Source organism: Lutra lutra, chromosome 7, assembly GCF_902655055.1.
Source record: "Lutra lutra chromosome 7, mLutLut1.2, whole genome shotgun sequence".
NCBI classification, from domain to species: Eukaryota; Metazoa; Chordata; class Mammalia; order Carnivora; family Mustelidae; genus Lutra; species Lutra lutra.
In genome coordinates this window covers 109,999,713-110,024,056 of record NC_062284.1, presented here as the reverse complement: position 1 = coordinate 110,024,056, position 24,344 = coordinate 109,999,713, and the positions used below count along the sequence as shown (strand labels likewise).

General features: G+C 37.3%; 1 protein-coding gene across 1 annotated transcript in view; it reads left to right on the top strand.

Moving 5' to 3' along the window:
* Positions 1-24,344, top strand: part of KCNH5 (potassium voltage-gated channel subfamily H member 5) — a 336,334-nt gene that overhangs the window by 10,720 nt on the left and 301,270 nt on the right. The window contains exon 2 of the mRNA XM_047739277.1: positions 19,698-19,821. Coding sequence (XP_047595233.1) covers positions 19,698-19,821 — 124 coding nt within the window. The remainder of the gene's footprint in view (positions 1-19,697; positions 19,822-24,344) is intronic.

Below are 24,344 nucleotides of genomic sequence, written 5' to 3'. Positions count from 1 at the left end.
TATCTCATCACAGTAAGAGCTTAATAAATATTCCCCTTTCCCTATTTTCTCTAGATAAGGGAAGGTAAGGGAGTTTTTTTTTTTTTTTTTAACTTGGAGAAAGCAAAGAAGTAAGTCGTTGACATTTTAAGTCATAAACTGATGAGTCTGAGCTTAAAACATTTGGACTCATTTGACCAAGGGCTTATTTAATTTGGAGGAAAAAAAAAAACCCAACAAAACTCCAAACAAACACCACTCCTCCCTCCAAAAAATAACTACTATGTAGAGCCAAAGAAACATCAGTTCTCTTTAGCTCAGTAACTGGCAGTGTTTACAGAGGCTGAAGAAGAAGGCAGAAATGTCAGCTTCTCTGCAACTGGCCCTGTGAAATCTGACCAAAGGAGAGAAAGGAATTGAATTTGTGATCTGTATCTTTCCCTTGCACAATTAGCTCCTATTGCCTAGATAGTAGAAAAAAAGTAGAAGAATGCTTTAGAAAATTAATTAGATTGTAAACGCATTCAGAAAAACCTCACTTCTGTATTTCTACCAGGTGTGCAAGTTAGTCTCATCTCTTAATTGAAATTCTTCATTAGTTATCTAGCCATTAGTGTTGATTACCTTAAAAGGTTAACTTCAAAGAAAATAAGTAATCCCTTCAGAATAGATGCAAATGGTTTGCAAAAACAAGGTTGTTCATTTGCAGGATTGAAAAATGCTTAAACATTAAATATGTAATACTTTTTCCCCCTGATAAACACATTTTGACTGCTTTAGCTTTTGTCCAAGATTATGTAACTAGTGCATGGCTTATGGCTTCAGGTATTTTAAGAAATTTCACTGTAATAAAATTCAGTAAAAGTTTGTCACTCTCTTTATCAGGGTGAAGGTTTTCTATTGTATTCCAAGAATATGAGTCCTACAGGTTATTAGTGCAGTTACATTTTGCTTCTAATAATTCTGAATGGTATACTTTCTAGACGCTCATCTTCTCATAAACAAAATACCAACTATTAAAAGTAGAAATTTTGAATTGTTGAACATTCCTTTTTTGTGCACGGAGAAATATTTTCTACAGCAAAATTGCTATTATTCCTATCATTAGAATTTCAGAACTATGTGTTAAAGAATCTCATACATTCTAAACCACTTTGGCTAGTTGGAAACACGTTGAAGTTAATGCCGTCAAAGAAACACAGAAACTTTAAAATGTACCTTTGATCTTGAAGGAGATGAAAAGTGGAGGCATATTTTTATCTTTGATGACAGCTGAACAAGTTTGAATAAATTAACAGATATTTTTTGCATATTTCAAACTCCCACAGTGATGGTCTGCTTAATGTTGCCAATATTATTATATAATAATTAGTCTCATTGTGGAAGGTACAAAGTGTATGCATCTACACTACATGCACACACACACACACACACACACACACGCTACCTTGCTATAGAGCTGTAGGGTAAAGGTGTATTTGTAAGAATAGAAGGATACCAGCCTTATATTCTGTTATTGCATAGTGGAAGTAGAGCAATGTATCTACCAGAAATCAATATCGTGGACGTGGGCATGGCATATAAGTTATTTATGTTCTTGTTTAACCATCTGTGCCAGGATTTTATTAACCCAAACAGCATGTGCTGTATGTGCTTTAGGGATTGTTCTGCTGTTACTGTTCTATGAAGCTTAAATATATCTACAGATACCACTCACCCAGAAGACAAGTTTAAAAAATAGTATAGACACCATGATTTAAATTTACAAGTTTCCAGAGTGTGGGGAAATCTGCTTGGGAACCCCCGATTTTTTTTTTCATAAACTGTCTGTTCTTTGAAGAAAACTACCTCGCACAGTCCTTATCTATAATTCTTGACAATATCTAGCATTGTTCTGACAAGTGTTGATTATACGACTTTAAATAAGAATCGGAATTTCTATATTTGATTTTGATCATTCAGCAAACACTGGTGGGGATACGATGATGAAAAAACAGACGTTGTCTCTGACAGCATGGAACTCGGAGTCTGGCAGGGGAATAGGAATTCAACAAACCCACTTCCCAACATATAACTGCAAATCGTGGTAAGCGTCATGAAGAAAAGGAAATTGTTGTGACTAAGAGTGAGAGGGATTAATTTCGATTTGGAGGTGGTGTCAGGGAAGGTCTTTGTAAGGCAGTTGTCTAAAACGGAGACCTAAAGTAGGAGGTGGTTAGATGATAAGTGGTTGGAACAGTGTTTCAGGTGAAGAGAAAACAGGTGAACAGTCCTAGAAAGAGACCGAGAAAATGAGTAGCTAAGTTTGTGAAATTTAAAGGCCAGTGTAGATGGATTGCAGTGAGCAAGAAAAGAGAAAGCTGGGGCCTGATTATTCAGGGTGAGGCTCTTGCATTGTATTCCAAGTGCAGTGGACAAATCTCCTGGCTGCAAGGATTATTTGTTGTGTAACAACAAGTTCGGTCAGAAGGAGGAGAATCCATGGTAGGGGACCAGCTGGAGGACTGTTGCAGTAGTCTAGGCAAGAGATGATGGTGGCCTGGGCTGGGCTGGGAGCAATAGAGATGGAGAGAAGTGTATGCATCAGACATGTTTCATTGGTAGAATTATTAGGGTTTAGTGATGAATCAGATGGCATAAATGAAGAGGTGTGAAGGGTGCCTTTCTGGTTTTTGGCTCAAACATCTGGGTCTAGATAGAGGTAGTGAAGATTTGCCTACGAGCTGGGTTTGGAGTGAAGCCTTGGACATCAGGTGCATCATCCCTTTGTTTTCTAGCTCCCTTTCATTCCCTTAAAGTGAAGAAGAATGCAGCCAAAGGAAGCTTAGTTCAGTGTGATTGTGTGCACAGGGGACTTCTGCATTCTATTTATAGAAGTTCAGGAAAGAGTACCACAGGCTAGGTAATTAGCTTGTTCAGTCTGGTTGTTCTTGTGGACTAGAAACATGTAGCTTCATATTTTAATAAGAGGCTGATTCAGACCAGAAACAAAGTACATTTTTTAATAAAGCCAACATTTCAAACCCAAACCTCAATTCTATAATAAATATTTGACAAATAGCATTGTTGAAATGCCCTTAACCTTTTGGAAAACATTAGCAATTACTACATGAATTTTACTGTGTTGCTTTTAAGCTTCAATTTTATTGAATTTTAAGCTTCGAATTTTCCTTTTTGGTCACTGTTTTTTTTTTTTTAAATCTAAATTTTAGTTAGTTAACATACAGTACAATATTGGTTTCAGGAGTAGAATTCAGTGATTCATCACTTACATACGACACACAGGGCTCATCACAACAAGGGCCCTCTTTAATCCCCATTACGCATCTAGCCCATCTTCCCCCACCTCCCACTATCAGCCCCCTAAGTTTGCTCTCCATCATTAAGAATCTTTAATGGTTTCTTTCCCTCTCTCCTTTTTTTCTTTCCCCCCTTCCCCTAGGTTCATCTGTTCTTGTTCTTAAATACCACAAATGAGTAAGATGATGTGGTATTTGTCTTTCTCTGGCTGCCTTATTTCACTTAGGATAATACACTTTAGCTCCATTCACATCATTGCAAATGGCGAGATTTCATTCTTTTTGATGGCTGAGTAATATTCTATTGTGTGTATATATACATACATATACATATACACACCCCATCTTCTTCATCCACTCATCAGTTGATGGACATTTGGGCTCTCTCCATAGTTTGGTGATTGTTGATAAAGCTGCTATAAACATTGGGGTGTATGTATCCCTTTGAATCAGTATTTTTGTATCTTTTGGGTAAGTAGTAGTACAGTTGCTGGATCGTAGGGTAGTTCTATCTCTAATTTTTTGAGGAACCTGTATACTATTCTCCAGACTAGCTGCACTAGTTTGCATTCCCAGCAACAGTAAGAAGATTCCCCTTTCTCTGAATCCTCACCAACATCTGTTGTTTCCTGTGTTGTTAATTTCAGCCATTCTGACAGGTGTGAGGTGGTATCTCATCATGGTTTTGATTTGTATTCCTTGATCATGAGTGATGTTGAACATCTTTTCATGTGCCTGTTGGCCATCTGGATTTCTTCTTTGGAAAAATGTCTATTCTTGTCTTCTGCCTCTTTCTTAACTGGATTTTTTTAGGGTTTTTTGGGTGTTCAGTTTGATACAATTTCTTAAAAGATTTTGGATTCTAACCCCTTATCCAATATGTCATTTGCTAATATCTTCTCCCATTCCCTAGGCTGCCTTTCAGTTTTGTCAATTGTTTCCTTTGCTGTGCATAAGCTTTTAACCTTGATGATGTCCCAATCGTTCATTTTTGCTTTTGATTCCCTTGCCTCTGGTGATGTATCTAGAAAGAAGTTTCTACGGCTGAGGTAAAAGAGGTTTCTGCCTGTGTTCTTCTCTAGAATTTTGATGGTTTCCTATCTCACATTTAGATCCTTCATCCATTTTGAATTTATTTCTGTGTACGGTGTAAGAAAGTGGTTCAGTTTCGTTATTCTGTATGTTGCTGTCTAGTTTTCCCAACACCGTGTGTTGAAGAGACTATCTTTTTTCCATTGATGTTCTTTGCTGCTTTGTCAAAGATTAGTTAAGCATATAGTTGTGGGCCCATTTCTGGGTTCTCTATTCTGATCCATTGATCCATGTGTCTGTTTTTGTGTCAGTATCATACTGTCTTGATGACTGCAGCATTGTAAGTTAACTTAAAGTGCAGAGTTGTGATGCCTCCAGTTGTGTTTTTCTTTTTCAGGAGTGCTTTCGCTCTTTGGGATATTTATTTATTTATTTAGGCTCCATACGAATTTTAGGACTGTTTGTTCTAGCTCTGTGAAAAATGCTGGGGGTATTTTGATAGGAATTGCATTAAATGTGTAGATTGCTTTGAGTAGCATGACATTTTAACAATGTTTGTTCTTTCAATCCATGAGCATAGAATGCTTTCCCATTTCTTTGAGATCACTGATTTTTGGAATGTGCGTTCTTTAGCTCTTTGAATCAGAAGATTTGGAGGGTGAGGTCCTACTTGGAGCTATGAGTACCTGTACTCAGCCCTTCTTCACAAAGTCCCAGGGGTTCTGGAGAGCAGCTTGAAATAGCTCTCAGCCAGCTTTTGGGGCTTCCACCTGCAACTGAACCTCTGTTGGAGGATCCCTGTCCTGGGGTTATAAGGCTTTCTAAATAACAGTGCTGGTTTCTGGGTGGTGTGCTTCTCCAAAGTTAGGATGATATGAACATAGAGAGAAAAAACAGTCGATTGTCCTCAGAGGCGACACTAGACCTTGGAAAAACTATACATTAAGGAAATTGTTTCATTCGGTGTTCTGGATTCCTTTTGTGAAGTACTTTCTCTTTCTCACCCCCACTTGATATCTTCTCTCCTCCTTCGTACTCTAGAATTCTCTTGTGTGTTTTATCACTTCCTTAAAAATATGAAAACTTCTCTGTGTTAGCACTCTGAAACTCATCTCTTTGGGGTAACTTGCATAGGAAAGTTGAGGGAGAGGGAGGGAGGGAATGAAAGAGAAAGAGAGAGAGAGAGTTAATCCCCCAAAATGTGTTTCACCTTGTTAATGTCCATGGAATCTCTGGACCACAGAAGGGTATAGTTTTCATAAAAACAAAGTAAAACAAAAAATTTTTTTAAAAAACTATCTCATCATGCCAGATACAGTGTTGCAACAGCTCAGGGGAAAAGACTTTTTCCCGGAATTGCTATAGAAAGGGAAGGAACATCTCCCATGCTTTTATATTGTCGTTGACTGACTGCAACTTCTCCTCTAGAAATGTTTATCAGTCAGGACTCTCGACCTCATAGTTCTAAATGATCTCCTTTAAGAATGGGATTAATATGCAGGGACATAGAATATGGATATTTTCCTGTTACCTGAAGAAATGGCATTTTATTTTTTTTTTATTTTTTTATTTTTTTAAAGATTTTATTTATTTATTTGACAGAGAGAGAGATTACAAGTAAGCAGAGAGGCAGGCAGAGAGAGAGAGGAGGAAGCAGGCTCCCGGCCGAGCAGAGAGCCCGATGTGGGGCTCGATCCCAGGACCCTGGGATCATGACCTGAGCCGAAGGCAGAGGCTTTAACCCACTGAGCCACCCAGGCGCCCCAAGAAATGGCATTTTAAAGAGGAAGTCCTTCTTTTATATTCAGACACAGCAAAACAAAAATTTAGATAGTAATTCAGAAATACACTTTGATAGGATAGAAAGTCTTAGACAGTGAGGCCTGGCTGGGTGTTTGTCTTCCACCAGAAACTCTTTTCCTCTGTGTGCCAGGTCCTATAACTTTCCAGGCCTGCTTTCCCGTCCATGAAAAGAAGGGAAGAATGTGTAAAATGAGTGCATCTGTGGGCTTGAGGATGACCTGATGATCTTGTTAACAGGCAGGTTCGGATTCATCAGGTCTGTGGTGGGGGGGGTCCCAGAGTCTGCCTTGCTAGCGGACATCCAGGTGGGGGTGGTCCACACTTGGAGTAGCGAAGTACTAGGTCAGTTCCCCAAACCTGGCTGAGCTTGGGACTTTCCTTCAGAGGCTGTATTTTTGCATTCCATCTTGAGGGATTCTGTTCAGAATTTAGCAGTCAGTATTTTTGACAGTTTTGACACTCATGGCAGGATTCTATTACAGCCCCCAGTATTGGGGATTACTGCAATAGATTAGTGCTTCTCCATTCTGGCTGCATATTAGAACCACCTCCGAAGGTTTAAAAACAAACACTGATGCCTGGATCTCACCCCAGATCTATTAAAACAGAATCTTTGAGGGGTAAGTCCTGGAATGAGTAACTCCTGGGGCGCCTTCCAATGCTCCTCAATCTCCGTCTCAATGAAATGTGCAGTCAAAATTGGGAGAAACACATAATGATCCTACTGAATCATTTTTGAATCAGGATCTTGTGATTTATTTTTTTGACTTTTGAATCCATGAGGGAAGAGTGCTTGATTTGTTTCATGTCCGTTTCTGAGAAAATGCTGGAAGGTCTTGATAGAATAGGAAATGTTTCAAGACTTAGCCTCTTTGCAGAAATTCAGTCAAGATTCTGCTCGTGTATGGGGCACCTGGGTGACCCAGTTGGTTAAGCATCAGACTCTTGATTTCAGGCTCAGGTCATGGTCTCCGGGTCCTGAGATCAAGTCCCCCATCAGGCTCCTAGCTAAGCATAGAGTTTGCTAGTCCCTCTCTCTCTCCTCCTCGCCCTGCTTTTTCTCTCTTTCTGGAATAAATAAAGAAAATCTAAAAAAAAAAAAAAAAAGAATCTACTCTGTAAAATTGCGTTTCTAAAATATCGTACTAGACTTCTAACACCGAATAGGGATAATGACCTGATTCTTAGGCCCCTCATGCAGGAACATACTGTGTATTTGAATCATTTGGAAGGAAATACTTGCAAACATCTTCAAGGACTGAAATAGTCTGGATCCCAAGGAGGTTGAATTTTCCAGAATTCATGCCTCTTGGTGTGCTAGGAACTGTGAGGATAAATCAGAACTGGTTTCCCTATCAGGATTAGTTGAGGAATGTCTTAATCTATCTGGGCTACTCCAACAAAATAGCATAAATTGAATGGTTTCTAAACAACAGAAATTTATTTGTGTCAATCTTGGAAGTCCAAGATCAAGGTGCCAGGACAGTTGGGTTCTGGTGAGAACCCTTTTCCTGGTTGTGGACAGCGAGCTTCTTGTTGTTTCCTTACATGGTAGAGAGCAGAGCAGAGGAGGCAAACCGTTTTGTGACACTTACAAGGGCACTAATCCCATTCATGCAGTACTTCACCCTCATGACCTCATCGAATCCTAACCACGTCCCAAAGGCTCTACCTCCCAATGCCTTCGCACGAGAAGTAGGGTTTTAACATATGAATTTTAGGAGGACACAAATATTTAGTTCAGAACAGTAACGATGGTAGCAGTCACCAAGAATTCTGGGCAATTTCCTTAATAGTTTTGTGTTTCCAAAACTTCTGAACTGATCTCACGTTCAAGATTTGCAACTCACCGGGTGCCTGGGTGGCTCAGTGGGTTAAAGCCTCTGCCTTCAGCTCAGGTCATGATCTCAGGGTCCTGGGATCAAGTCCCGCATCGGGCTCTCTGCTGAGCAGAGAGCCTGCTTCATCCTCTCTCTCTCTGCCTGCCTCTCTGCCTACTTGTGATCTCTGTCTGTCAAATAAATAAATAAAAGAATTTCTTAAAAAAAAAAGAAAAAGATTTGCAACTCACCTCCTTTGCAGAGAAGTTATCTCTCAGTAGCCAGACTGCTTTTCCTCACCATGTTTGAAAGCCAAAGGAAATTAAAATTTTCCAGGAAACAATTTTAATTAATTTGCTATCTTGTTTTAATGTTTGTTAATAATACCAGATTTCACATTCACTGAAAGAGTAATTTTCATGACTATAGGGAAATGGAACAGTTGTATGAATATTTCAAATATACAAATTGTGTTTCAGTTAACAAACAGACAAATATCCAAAGGAAAATCCTGGACAGTCCAATTAATATTTATCAGTTTTCATCTAATTTAGCCTTTGACATGAAAAGGAAATCTGTTTCTCCTTCTTTTTGCTCCCCCCCAATATTTTATTTTGTAGTTCAGCTTTCAGTGAAATAAATTTTGTAGGTTTTGATTTGCAGGATCAATATTTAAATATTTTTTTCTAGTTCTTTGCTTGTACATACATATACGGAACTCACACATAGAAAGTTCTCTCTGCATAAATGACATAGTTGTACAAGAATCTTGTGCATAATAAATAATAAGTTATTAGTTTACTAAGACTTCTTTAAAATTTAAATTCAATTAGCCAATTTATAGTACATCATTAGTTTCAAATATAGTTCAATAATTTATCAGTTGCATATAACACCCAGTGCTATAAAGACCTTTTGCTCTAATAGTTGATTCATAAAGATTTTGCTTGGATTACTCTATTTCATCTCCATAAATTGCCCAGAATGGTAGATACTGGTATCTCTAGTTTGTGTGTGAGGAAACCAATAACCTAACTATAACTCCCTAGGTGTTTCAGAGTAGCTCCCTTGGGAGTATTGACAGGGGATCCAAGTACTGGCAGATAGTTTGCGGACAGGGCTCTTTGTGGTAATTTGATTGTTATGAATATTTACCGGTCGATGATTTGTTCTATGAAGTCCCTGGCACTGTGCCTAATTTTCTCAATTACAGCTTTATAAAGCATTCAGAAGTGATAAAAACAGTTCTTATGCTTGTCCTCCATAAACCAAGAGCACATGTTGCTAACATGCAATTGTTAGGACCTTGAAGTAAGACCCAGTGAACACGTAGTCACTTCACTCTCTGGGGTTCTAAATGAATAAAAATCCAACTTGAAGCATAAAGATGTATGGACACCCTATTTCCTGGACTATTTGTTTAATTTTTAAGTTGGTTTAAGAAACTCTCTTCTGAGTTGCTAGGTCTGATTGAACCTGTGAGAAAATACTCTAGTATGTAGCTGGTAAATATCTGAATAGTTCATATTCTATGATTATTGGCTAAAATCAGGTATATTTTGAAAAATGGGATTGATTCCAACTTCATTTCCCCCCCCCCCCACCAAACAACTCTGCTTCCAAGCTAATATGAGAATTAATTTTGCCTACATTGTGTTGATTTAGGACTTCTTCACTCTTTGACTACCTACTTTTCCATCACAAGAAAAAAAAAGATATAATTTCACCTAGAAAATGTTTGAATTTGTAGATATCTCAGTCAAGAATTAGAATTTAGGGAACCTGTGGTCTAGTCACTGTTTCTGGGAAATCTGGGCTTGGTGAGTCTGACTCACTGCAGAATGGAGTTATTTTCCAGATTAGAGATAATAGATTGGACATCTGTCCCAATGTCTAGCACAGAATTTGGGCTCCACTAATGGTTGCTTTAATTTTGTTATTACATAGCATACATTACGTATTACATAGTTATTACATAATATATCAACAATAAATGAATAATCGTAGTTAGGCCCTACTGGGCTGGAGGCGTAATTTTCTCATTGTAGTGTTATTGAAAATGGTATGGTGGGAGCAGTTTAATATTTTTAAAAGCAGAATTAACTGGGAGCAATTAAAGCTCCTGATCCAAATTCTAACAAATGTCTCGAAAACAAGTCTTTTTATGGCAGAGGGAAGTCTGTAAGAAATCGTGGATGTTTAGGATTTTGTGAGATATAACCCTTACTTTGGTGTATAAAATTGATTTAATGGGTCTTGACTAGCACACCAAAAAATTGAAAGAGAATAAAAAAAGAGGATCTCATATAGTAAGTGTTGTTTGAGATTTTTTTTTAGTTGTGTGTTTGTGTAGGTACATGTGTATATATCTGTGCAAACACATTTTTGAGATACTATATAAAATTAATTTCTTACTATGAGTTTCAACTTAAAACAAGTTTGAAAACACTGGTTTGCTTAGTTTCTGGGGGAGAGAAAACCTCCTTCATTAGGACCTTTCATGTTTATATTCGTTCTTTTTTAGAACATTTGTTTTCTATTTCCTGGGATAGAAGCAGTTATTTCAATCAATAAGTAATTACTATATTGCAACTCTTCTAGGCACAGTAGGCAAAAAATTTATAATCCCAAGGACTATATTATCTGAGAAGTTAAAAATAGCATATATATGAAGTATTTAGAGAGGCATCACATACTAAATTTTATGATATTACATATATAAAGAGAGATCCCTGTGTGACTACATGAACTCATTTGTTTATTGATATAGTCAACCAAAAAGCAAGCATCTACTATGGGCCAGACACTGTGTTAGGTACAGGGGGATCAAATAGGACCAAAATGGGTATAGGCTCTGTCTTACAGACCTTATAGCCCAATAGGCAGATATGCATTCATCATATCATAACACAAATAGGTATAAAATTGTAACTGTATTAAGGGCTGTGCGGAAGAGGTGTGTGATGTTTAAAATTATTAGGTATGACCTGGCCAGAAGGTCAGGGAAAGATTTACAGAGGTCATGATAGTTAAAATCTAAATAACTGCAAGTGTCAATGAGATAAGTAAGGAAGAGAATGACAAGTAAAAAGGTCCTATGTTGGGAGAGAGCTTGAAGCTTACAAAAATATAAGAAAAATTTGGCTGTGGTTGATTTGATAGACTTTGAAGTCATTACAGCCCATGTCAAGGATCTGAGCATTCTGAGAGCCATTATAATCTACTAACAGGTGTTAAAGCAGGGAGGGAACATGATTTAATTGGAAATTTGGAAAGACCTCTCTGGCTTCAGTGTGGACAATCCACTGAAAAAACCCCAGAGAGGACTGGTACAAATCAATGAGATAACTGTTGGAGTGATCTAGGGGAGAGGTGTTGGAAGTTTGGATTTGGATGATGATAGTGAGGATCCAGAGAAATGGAGAAATTTGAAAGATTGAGGGGACAAAATTTATAGGATTATGTAATGGATTAGATATAATAATAATGAGAAGGATATTGAATGATGGCTCCCAGATTTCTGGCTTACATAACTGCATGGATGGTAATCCCATTCTCTAAGATATTGAGGTCCATTTGAGATAGCTAAGAGGATATCTAGGTCAATGGGGATATGAAGATCTAGAGTTTATAAAAGAGGTCTGGTTTGGAGATATCAAGTTACCACCTACTGAATCTATGGAGACAGGTGAAGTATAAGAAGAACTGATGTGGAGAAACTCTAATAATCTCACTGGACAAAGAATATTGAGCCTGAAAAGGAAATGGAGGACTTTTCAGAGAACTGGAGGAAGGTCATTTTATGAAAGCTAAGGGTCGAGGAATTTTAGGGAGGAAGTGGTTAACAGTGCTTCTGAATTGTCAAGTGAGATCAGTAAAAGGCATCCTTTGGGTTTGGGGACATGGAGAGGTTATTGGTGATCTTGGTTGTCCTGGAGTGGTAAGGAATGAACCAGATAGAAGTGAGTCAAGTGAACAGGAGCTGAGAAGATGGGACTAATGAGAATAGACAACTTTTATGCAAAATTTGTCCAGTGAAGGGTTGGAGGCAGATATGGTGGTAGCCAGAGGGGGATTAGGCTGAATGGTACTCATTGAATGTGTCATGCAGAAGGTAGAGTGACCTGGTTCTGAAAGGTTTGATAGGTAAAGGGATGGGGAAAAGCATTTCAAGTGGACAGTAGGCATCATGGATGAGTATATTTTGGGGCCATAATGAGAAAACAGACTTAACTGCAATAGTGTGGACTTTAGAAGTAGTGAGAAAATATGTTTGTGTAAGTAGGGAGAGTGAAGTTCTCTAAGCTTTCTAAGTCTGGGAGAGAATCAGATAATGTAAGAACTTGGGAGTCTTGATCTGGGGGAGGACTAGTAAGATGGAGGCAGGGATTTGGGGGGGCCAGTGAACATTAGTGTGACAAATAAGACCAGTTGAGGCAGGGAGACCATGTAGCTGAATGGACTACCACAGCGACCTACTCATGAAGTGGAGAGCATATGGATTAGCGGGAGTAAACTGAGTAGGACCCAACCTGGGCTAAGAGGAGAAAAGTTAATCTTTGATAATCACACTATAATTTTTATTCTTGATGTATACATAAATGAAAATGTCATATATTTATAGAGGAATTTATACTTTATGAAGCATTTTTATGGGATGCTCATTTTATTTATTTATTTAGTTTATTTTTTAAATTAACATATAATGTATTATTTGCTTCAGGGGTACAGGTCTGTGAATCATCAGTCTTACACAACTCACAGCACTCACCATAGCACACACCCTCCTCAATGTTCATCGACCAAGTACCCTATCCTTACCCACGCCCCCACAGCAACCCTCAGTTTGTTTCCTGAGATTAAAAGTCTCTTATGGTTTGTCTCCCTCTCTGGTTCCATCTCATTTCATTTTTCCCTTCACCACCCCCCCACGACTCCCTGCCCTGCCTCTTAAATTCCTCATACCAGAGAGATCATATGATAGTTTTCTTTCGCTGATTGACTTATTTCACTTAGCATAATACCCTCTAGTTCCATCCACATCATTGCAAATGGCAAGATTTTGGGTTTTTTGATGGCTGCATAGTATTCCATCATATATATATACGACATCTTCGTTATCCGTTCATCTGTTGATGAACATCTAAGTTCTTTCTATAGTTTGTCTATTGTGGACATTGCTGCTATAAACATTTGGGTGCATGTGCCCCTTCGGATCACTACATTTGTATCTTTAGGGTAAATACCCAGCAGTGTGATTGCTGGGTCATAGGGTAGCTCTATTTTCAACTTTTTGAGGAACCTCCATACTGTTTTCCAGAGTGGCTACACCAGCATACATTCCCACCAACAGTGTAGGAGGGTTCCCCTTTCGCTGGGGGTGCTCATTTTAATCTCTACTTTAACTACTCTATGTACCAAGAAAAGGTAGTATTACCATTCTTGTCACTAAGGTTCATTTCAAATGTCACAGCTTTCCTTAAACTTCTGAGTCTCTAGTCTTTTGTCTTCCTTGTGTTTTCTTTTAAATTTGATGTAATTAAAATACACAGATCTTAAGTGTACAGTTCAGTTGGTTTTGACAAATGTATACTCTTGTGTGACTTACACCTCTATAAAGATAGAGAACAATGACCTTCACCAGAAAGTTTCTTTTTCGTCTTTCCTGCCAGTTCTCCTACCCCTTCCCTTTAGCCATAATTGTTCTGATCTCTATCACCATAGATTAACTTTGCCTGTATTTGAACTTCGTATAAATGAAATTATAGCTTCTGACTTCTTTCAATCATTGTAATGTTTATCAGATTCATCTGTGTTGTATGTATGAGTCGTTTGTTCCATTTTAGAGCTGAGTAGATTTTCTTGTATGAATATGTAAAATTTTTAATCTGTTCTCTTGTTGATGGACATTTGCCTTGTTTTCAGTTTTTGGCTACTATGAATATATGTGATGTGAACATTTTCTACAAGTCTTATTGTTAACGTATGTTTCCTTTTCACTGAGTAAATGCCTAAAAATGAAATCTCTGGGTCATAGTTAAATATTTAACTGTGCAAGAAACTGTTTTTCAAACTGATTGTTCCATTTTATGTTCTCATTATAATTTTATAAAGAGTTTCTGTTGTTTCACATTCTTATCAACATTTTGTATTATTAACCTTTATAGCCACCCTAGTGGCTGAGGAGTGATATATCATTGTGCTTTTAATTTGTATTCCCTGATGTCCAATGATGGTGAACATCTTATTCTTGTGGTTATTGGCCATTGTATATCTTCTTTTGGGAAGTGTCTGTTTGAGTCATTTGCCCATTTTGTTCATTGGGTCATTTGTCTCTCTGTAGGATTTTTGGGTATGTTCTGCATGGGAGGGCTTTCTCAAATATCTGTATTGTAAGTATTTTTTTCTCAGTCTGTGGATTTCCTTTTCACTTTTTTGACAATGTCCTTGAATGAGCAGCTGATTTTAATTTGATGATGTCTGATTTATTTATCAACACTTACTTTTATGGTGATTGCTATAGAAGTCTTATCTAAGAAATTCTTGTCTTCCTTAAAGTGGCAAAGATTTTCTCCCACGTTTTCTTTTTAGTTTTCACTTTTCTATTTAGGTTGATCACCCATTTAAAATTTTTGTGTGCGTGTACATGTGTGTGGTGTGAGGTAGTAGTCATGGCTCAATTTTTGTTCATGTAGATATATAGTTGTTTTAGCACAGTTCATTGAAAAGTCTTTTCTTTACCCATTAAACTGCCTTGGCATCTATGCAAAAAATCAATTGATCATTTTTGTGAGGTTTTATCTCTGAACTATTTAACTTGGTTGTATGTTTCTCCAACTTGGTTCTTCTTTTTCAGATTTTATTTTGGATTATTTTAGGTAATTTGTACTTTCATAAACATTTTATGATTACTTTGCCAGTTACTTCAGAAAAGCCTATTTGTATACTCATTGGGATTGTGTTTAATCTAGAGATCAATTTGAAGAGAATTGATGTCTTAAAAATATCCAGTTTCCATTCATGAGTGTGGCATAGCTCATTTTTTGTCTAGGTGTTTCTTCATTTACTTAACCAGAGTTTTTTTAGCTTTCACTCTAGAGGTCCTGCACATCTTCTGATAAATTTATTCTTAAGTATTTTATATTTTTGTATCATTCTAAGTGAAATTGTTTTTCATTTTCCAGTTGTTTAGTGTTAATATACAGAAACAAAATTGACTTTTATATTAACTTTATATCCTACAACCTTGCCAAATTCACTTAATTTTAGGTGTTCCTTTGAATATTCCTTAATGCCATCTGCAAGTAGAAAACAATTTTATCTTCCTTTCCAATATTTATATCCTTTGTGTTTTTTTCTTTTTCCTTTTGGTTGGACCACCAATAAAAGGTTGAGTGTAAGGGTTGAGAATATACATCCTTAAATTTTTCCTGATCTTGGGAGGAAGTTATTCAGTATTCTACTTTAAAAAATAATGTTAGCTATAGATTTTTTAGTAGATATCCTCAATCAGTTTGAGAAGTTTCCTTCTTTTCAGGTTTTATCAGAGATTTTAATCATGAATAAGTGTGTCAAATGTTTTTTTTTCTACATCTATTGAGATGATATGTTTTTTTCTTTTATTCTGTTGATATAATAGATTACATTGGTTGATCTCATAATGATAAATCAGCCTTACATTGATAAGATAACCCTACTTGGCTATATATAATATATATATATATATATATATATATATATATATATATATTGCTATTTCTATTTGCTAACCTCATAAAACAAGTTCAGAAATGTTTCCTCATATATTTTCTGAGAGTTTGTATAATATTTATTTTATGTTTTATTTAAATATTTGAAAGATTTCACTGAGCCTGGAGTCATCTGAGTCTTTAGTTTTCATTAATAGATATTGAGAGAATCATGTCTTCTTAATGAATTGACCCTTTTGTTATCATTAATTGCCACTTTTTATCTCTGTTATCCTTGTATTTAAGACTGCTTTATTTTGCATTAATGTAGCTACATTTACTTTCTTATGCTTAGTGTTTATGTAGTGTGTTTTTGCCACACTTTCACTTTCAATGTGTCTATGTCTTTATACTTTAAATGGCTTTCTTAGAAATAGTAGACTATCAGTTTCTTTGTTTTAAAATCCAGTCTGGAAATTTTGGTCTTTTAATTAGTCTATTTATTCTATTTACATTTAATGTAATGCTTGATATGGTTGGATTTAGGGCTACCATCCCATGGTTTACTTTTTTTTTTTTTAAAGATTTATTTATTTATTTTACAGAGAAAAAGAGAGAGAGAGCATGGGGGTAGGGGCAAACAGAGAGGGAGAGCAAGAATCTCAAGCAGACTCCACACTGAGTGTGGAGCCCAGTGCAGGGCTCTCCCCCATGACCTTGAGATCATAACCTGATCCAAAATCAAGAGTTGTACATTCAACCTACTGAGCCACGTAGGCACCCCCAGTGGTTTTGTTTTCTGTTTGTCCCACCAGTTGTTTGTTTTTACCCTCTTGACTTTTTTTGGTGAGGGTCATCATCATTATTATTTTGATTCTTTTTCCCTTTCAACTAAAACTCCTACCACGTTTGTTTTGCTGTGATTTTGCTGGCAATGAATTCTTTCTGTTTTGTTTCTGAATGTGTCTTTATTTTGCCTTCAATTTTGAAGGATACTTTGCTCTAGATGAAAATCTAGGTTGATAAATATTTTCCTCTCAGTATTTTAAAGATGTCATTTCATTGTTTTTTGGTCATCTTTGTTTTCCAAGATTTGTATGCTGTAATTATTATCTCTCCCATGGGCCCCCCCATATTTAAATAATCTTCTTTTATGGGTGTTTAAAAGACTTTTCCCCTTATTTTTTATTTTCAGCTTTGCTGTTACCCATCTTCATACCATGGCTTTGCTTGCATTTATCGTGCTTGAGGTTTACTGAACTAAGATCTCTAGGTTGTTATTTGTCATGTAATTTGAGAAATTTTAGTTATCCTTTATTCATATGACCTTTGTGCCCAATTCTGTCTTTTTTATTTTTCTCCCATACTCAGCTGCATATGTTTTAGACTGCTTGATATTGTCCTATGGAACATCTTTTAAATTCTTTTTCTTTTTGCTTCAGTTTGGAATCATTTGCATTGATATGTTTTTAAATTGTTAATTCTTAGTGTCCATTGTACTGTTAAACCTATTCAATGAATTTTTTAAAAGATTTTTTAAAAATTGTATTTATTTGACAGACAGAGAGCACTAGCAGGCAGAGAGGCAGGCAGAGAGAGAGGGGGAAGCAGGCTCCCCTCCGAGCAGAGATCCTGATGTGGGGCTTGATCCCAGGACCCTGGGATCATGACCTGAGCCAAAGGCAGAGGCTTTAACCCACTGAGCCACCCAGGCGCCCCTGAATTTTTTATTCCAGAAGTTGTATTGTTTATTCCGGTTCCCATATTGACCTCTCTTTCTATTGCTTATTTTCCCCCTCAATTATCATAAAAATTTTCTCTTTCTTTGCCTGTCTGATAGTTTTTAAGTGTAAACTGGACATTGTGTTCATACATTGTAAAGAGCAGGTAAATTATGGGGGGGTTTCCTTGATTATGATTTTAGCTTTTTGTGAGTGTGTGTGTATGTGTGTGTAAGTGTATACTCCACATTTTAAATCTTAGTCCCAGTTTATAACCCATTATTCTAGGACTTGTTTCTTATTCCTAAAGGATGACATTTTTGTGGCTTAAATGGAGAACTTGGGTTATCTACCAAGCTTATCTAACTTGATAGGACTTGAACTTAAAAATTTGTCTTCTAGCCTTGAGAGCTGGTGAAATTTCTGCTTACCTCTTGCCTTGTAGTCATTGCTGAAGTAGACAGGTTTCTTGTAGTCTCATTTTGTGCATGCATAGTTGAGATTGCAGAGATTTGAGGTAGATTTATATTCAGGTTTATGGCTCCATATGTTAAAGGATCTCCCCCTCAACTTCAAGCTGCTCTGGTAGCCCCAAATTGTGACTTTTGACTATTTAGTCCCATAAGACTTTTTCTGCTTGAGCTATATAACCAATGAACTGTATAAACTGGAAATTCGCTCTCTGGGGGAATGACAGTTAAATGAATATCTTATTTAATGTATCTCTTCTTTTTCAAGGTTTTGTCTTTTTTTTTTTTTTTTTTAGTTTGTCTACTTTTGTTTGTTTTTAGTACCTTGAAACAAATTTTTGTCATATTTTGTCCAATGCTTCTAGATTTAGCATGTATTCTGATAAATTGTAATTGGTTGTTACATTTTATTTTTCTTAACATGTAAGTTTTTTTTTGAGAGTAAAGGGTATGTTTTATTGATTGTTATTCTATCCCATTGTTTGACTAAGAGTAGTGCCTTTTACTTAGCAGCTTCTTAGTAAATGTTGAATTGCACAGTTATTTTTATGAAGACCAGCTTTGAGTCGGGATTTAAACTTAAAGTCTTAAACTCATAAGGTAATTTCCCGTTTAGGACGCTATTTTGAATATGAGTTCAAAGGAGATTTTTTTTTTTTGGTAGATATTTTGAATTTTTGAAGTATAGTATTCCCTTAAAATTTACTTTTTTTAAAATATTGGATTTTTAATCAGGGGTGATATCAAAAGATATTTTTGTATTAATTTTTTTCATTTAAAATTCAAGTTGATTAACATACAGTATTGGTTTCAGGAGTAAAATTTAGTGATTTATTACTTATATATAACCCCCAGTGCTCATCCCAGCAAATGCCCTTTTTAATCCCCATTACCCATTTAGCCCATTACCCCCACCCACCTCCCCTCCAGCAATCCTCAGTTTGTTCTCTATTTTTAAGATTCTCTTATGGTTTACCTCCCTCTCTGTTTTTATCTTATTTTATTTTATACCTAAAGAAAAATCACTTCTCCTTGCAAAATAGATCAGAGATGTTCCTTTTATTTACAATAATCATAGTTTCCAAATTCGGTGTAGAATGTGGCTGAAAACAATATATTTGAATAATTTTATTTTGAAAAAGGAATCTTCAAAGTTATTTTAAATTTCTTTTAAAGATTTATTTATTTAATTGAAAGAGAGAGCAAGCAAGCATGCATGTGTGTGCGCGTGCAAGTGAGTGGAGGGGCAGAGGGAGAGAATCTCAAGCACACTCCCCACTGAGCGTAGAGCCCTCTGTGGGGCTTGATCTCATGACCCAGGAGATCATGAGCTGAGCTAAAACCAAGAGTCCAAAGCCACCCAAACACCCTCTTCAGTGTTATTTTAAATTAGACGTCTCAAGATCAATCTAATGGACAATTTGTCCCATCATGTCAGAATTATAATAATAGAATTTTTGGAGCAGTCCTACAAATTTGCCTTAATATTATCAAGTTTAGTTTTCTCAATTAGTGGAGAAGTGACTCTAGCCTTAATCTCAATAAATTAATCTGTGTTTCAGTGTAATTATTATAGTCGTTAACATTTACTTAATATCAACCATACTTGTTTTCATAGATTAGAATATACTCAAATGCAAAGAGGTATTATAAACCGGCTTTTTTTCAGTGGAATTTTAAATTTGTATGCAAATCTTGTACTTACTGCAGATCACATTTGATGATCGTGTTAAACTGATTATGTCAATCTCAAGAATAGGCTTTATTTTTTGTATCATAACAAACCATAATTGTATTTGTCTTAAATTTGTCTTTTTGTTTCCTTGAAAGAAGTACATTGTTAAATGAAGATAAAAAAACTTCATTTTCCTTCTTTCTTCTTTAGAATCGAGTTTCTTACTGGGAAATGCCCAGATTGTGGACTGGCCTGTAGTTTATAGTAATGACGGTTTTTGCAAACTCTCTGGGTATCATCGAGCTGACGTCATGCAGAAAAGCAGCACTTGCAGGTAGGTAATAAAACAGCTCAGGAATCTTTTCTGAAATTTAAGTATATGCTCAATGTGGTTAAAGGCTAAACTTACAGTAGTCTCCTACTTGACCTAGGTTTTGCTTCTTTGTGGTTTTTTGCTTCCTGCGGTTTTTTTCCCTGTGGTCTCGTGCTTTCAGTATTTTGTTACCCACAGTTTACCACTTCCAGGAGCAGATGTTTCTCTTCTGATGCCTACATCATTCACCCCACTTCCTCTCATTTCTTATGAAATGCTATGCTATTTTGCATTTTCTCATTTCACATCTTCACAAGAAAGGTGAGTACAATACAGTAAGATGCTTAGAGAAAGAGACCACACTCACATAACTTTTATTACAGTATATTGTTATGATTGTTCTATTTTATTATTAGTTATTATTGTTAATCTCTTCCTTTGCCTAATTTATAAATAAACTTTATCATAGGTATGCATGTATAGGAAAAAAAACAGTTTAAACAGTGTTAGGTATTATCTGCGATTTCAGACATCCACGGGGTGGGGGGTGTGGGGGGAGGATTGGGGGGAGTGGGTCTTAGAATGGATCCTCCCCAGATAAGGGGAAATTCCTGTACTTATACTCTCTGTGATATTGGGATTTATTTATAATAAGAAATATGTATTTGATTTTTGACATGGCTCCTGGCATGGTCTCTTAAAACCCTTTGAATTTCCTGTGATAAGAACAATAAATGTGCCTTTTATTATGTTAATGGTGACTTTGGAAAGCCCTTAAGTAACCTTAGTAAGGAGGCTATTGCCAGGGGAACCATCCAGGTGATTGGAGGGTTGAAACTTTCTGTACTCCAGTTCCTCACCCTCCCAACCTCTAGGGAAAGAAGGGGGCTGCAGGTTGAATTAATTGCCAGTTGTCAAGGATTTAATCAATCACGACTATGTAGTGAAGCCTCCATAAAAACACCAAAGGACAGAGTTCAGGGAGCTTCTGGGCTGGGGAGCGTGTGGAGGTGTTGGGAGAGTGGAGCACCTGGGGACAGCATGGAACTCTGTGCTTTCCCCCCATGCCTTGCCTGTGCATCTATCTCTTCACTCTAGCTATGCCTGAGTTGTATCCTTTTCTAATAAACCAGTGATCTAATAAGTAAAATATTTCTTTGAGCTCTGTGTGCAGCCCTAGCAAATTAAGCAAAACCTCTGGTCTGTAGTTGTTAGGTCTGCAGTAGAAATAACAACTTGTGTTTTCAAATGGTGTCTGGAGTGGAGGAGTGGGGGATGGGGGGTGGTCTTGTAGGACAGAACCCTTGACCTCTGGAATTGCTATCTCCCCATAGGCAGTGTCAGAATTCAGTTGAACTGTACGACAACTGTGACCTAACCAGTGTAAGCTCATTCTTTGGTGAGTCAGAAACTGCACCAGGTGGAGTAGTGGCACAAAGAAAACTTTATTTGTAGCAAATAAGGTCATTATGCGGAATGGCTTCCAAAGCCGTGATTCCCCTGAGCAGGAATGGATGGGTTCTTTTTATTTAGGGTTAAGATGAATATTTAGATAGGGAAGCTTCATATGTAGAGGAGGGCATAAAGTCGCGCATTCGCCTTAAGGAGCACGCCTATACCCACAGTGTATGTTACGTAAATGAGGCTCCTCCAGGGGCGGAGATTTTAGTATGGTAATGAGGTGAAGGTAGTTGTCCGTCATTCTAGAGGACGCCCCCCATGGCCCTTCTGCGCAGGCGCTAGTCCGGGGTTAAGCTCAAAGTGGTCCGTGGGACTAGCTGGCTGGAGGTCTTGTCAGCTCCGCTGTTTTCGCTGCAGGGGAGGTTTCTCTCTCTGCCCGAATTAAGAGGTAAGCTGCAAAGAAGAGCTTAAGGAAAAGTGTGGAAGAAAGGTTGGTGAACACAAGCAGGTAGGAGGTAAAGGTCATGTCCTGGGGTCTAGCTGGTGATACACCCAGCTGGTGTCACAAGAATTGCTTGTTGATAAGGCTACTGTCGACCTCCCCGCCTTGGCGCCAGAATCTATTAACTTTTATATAAAAACTGTAGAGTAAAAATTACATTAGAATATTAAAGAGACTAAATTGTCAATGAGAATAGATAGTTTGAGAGCCATTGGGGGGAACTTGTGCAAAGAAAAAGATTTTTGCCCATTTGTAAATCTATTCATTCATTCCATAAATATTTTTTGACCATCTGCGATGAACCATGAACTATTCTAGGTGCCGAGTGATCAAAGGAGCCTCCTATGTCCGAGAACCACTGATAGCATCAGCACTTTTGAGCTGCTAAAACTGTCTTGAACAGAGTAAACAGCCCCCAACCAAGTAGGACATAATTCAGGAACCTTTAAAGAACGTCAAAATGACGTTTTTACATCCTGTGTAAATCATATGTATTTTGTGATGTTGATACATTGTACCGTTGCTATTTTGTTTGGTGTAAATGCCAGATTCTGTTTTACATACATTATTTATAACAATTCTTTCTTAAGTATGCCATATCTGTGAGTTTAAAGAGAGTATTATGAAAAAAGATCATATAAAAGAAAAGCAAGTTCTATAAAGGGACCAATTTAGATCTGAAAACTTTTTCACAATATTTCAGTAAGGCCAGATGGGATGTTTTTTTCCTTGAGTTAATTTTTCTTCAAAGCTCTCACTTAACTAAGCACAAAATCATGTTATTTTGGAACTATAAGGGATCTAAATTATTTTCTACTCCAAATCCTTTGTTTTTCAGAGCAGAAAACGGAGGTAGGGTTATGTTTAGGGACTTGCCCAGGGAAATACAGTGATTTATTTGTCTTTTACATATTTATGCTGAAAAAATACATATATTCTACATCTTTATGGAAGCTAGGGATTTCATACTATACAAGTGAGTCTAAACCTGATTACACATAGGAGTCACTTGGAGAGGTTTTGTACCACATACATTCCCAGACCTCACTTCTGGGAATCACCTGTTCAATCAGACTCACCCAAGGTAGGAGGTGGGGGCAGGTATCTGTACCTTTACCCATTGGCTTCAGATGATTCTGACGTTAGATAGGTGTGAGCAATAGTTTGTTCAAACATCTTCTTCCTTCACTTATCTGGTTCCCACAATCCTCCTTTTTCTAAAGTTATTTTCAGGTTCAATCTTCACTCCCAGGTCTGAAATTGGTAAGCAAGAGTGATGGAAAACTGTGGCCCGCCCTTATTGAGAAACTGCCTTTGGTAGCATTGATGTCTTTATGCCTTTTTCTTCCATTGGGTGAATGTTAGCTCCCAGGCTGGCGCTGCCACTGAGGTGTGTGTTCTCAGTTCTGGGAGGTTAAGGTCTGTATTGAGCTTCTCTCTTCTCTTATGTCTCAGAAGTCTTTAGGTTAGGAAAAGGTTAGCTTTATGGTAGATGTTGCTTATGGAACAGACTCTATAGAGAGTTCCAGGGACTGTAGAGGCTCCCATATCCATTTCCTCTTTGGACTGTGGACGTCCCAGCATCATGCCATGCCTGTTTCAGATGCCGTCTTCTACCTAAAGGTATTGACGATGCCCTCGACAAGATTTTCCTCCTTTGACTTGCTTGTGGTTCATTATTTGGAATCACCATCTGGCCTTAAACTAACTTTCCTTATCCCTTGGGATTTTTATTGCTATTGCTTTAGTCATTTATGAGACCTATTCCTTTTCATATCTGGATATATCGTAAAGTCTTGCTCCCATCTTTTCCTGATTCTGTGTATCTGCCTCTACTTCCAGTCTCCTTTCATTGGCATGTGCAATGTGTCCTACAAAAGGGTTCAGTAAAAAAACTCTTGCATGTTTCATTAGCATATTATCTCCCCTAAAAGACCTGCTTTTCCCATCCCACCACCAGCGATAGATTGTAAATGTCCTTAAGGGGGGGGGGGTGGCTCAGTCATTAAGCATCTGCCTTCTACTCAGGTCATGATCCTAGGGTCCTGGGATCGAGCCCTGCATCAGGTTCCCTGCTCAGCAGGAAACCTGCTTCTCCCTCTCCCACTCCCCCTGCTTGTGTTCCCTCTCTCACTGTGTGTTTCTGTCATATAAATAAATAAAATCTTTTAAAAAATGTCTTTAAGGTAGGTATTTCATCTTGTACACTTTTGTATGCACTAAGGATATAGCTCAGTGTTCTGTGTTTGTATTTGTTGAATTAGATTGGCTTGCATTATAGTAAACCCTAACCTAGGTCTCCCATGCTTCTGTATGATGTGCTTTTGTTTATTTTATTTCATCCCAAGTGTTATGGTGTTTAAGGTGGGTAGAGAGTAGAGAGCTTTGCTTTACGTTATGCTTTTTCACCATGGGAAGAAGTATGCAAACTTTCCCCTAGTTCTTCTTCACTATTGTTAGAAATGATATTTTCAAAATGATAATTTTTTTTAGATTTTTTATTTATTTATTTGATAGAGATTACAAGTAGTCAGAGAGGCAGGCAGAGAGAGAGAGAGAGAGAGAGGAGGAAGCAGGCTCCCCGCCGAGCAGAGAGCCCAATGCGGGGCTCGATCCCAGGACCCTGAGATCATGACCTGAG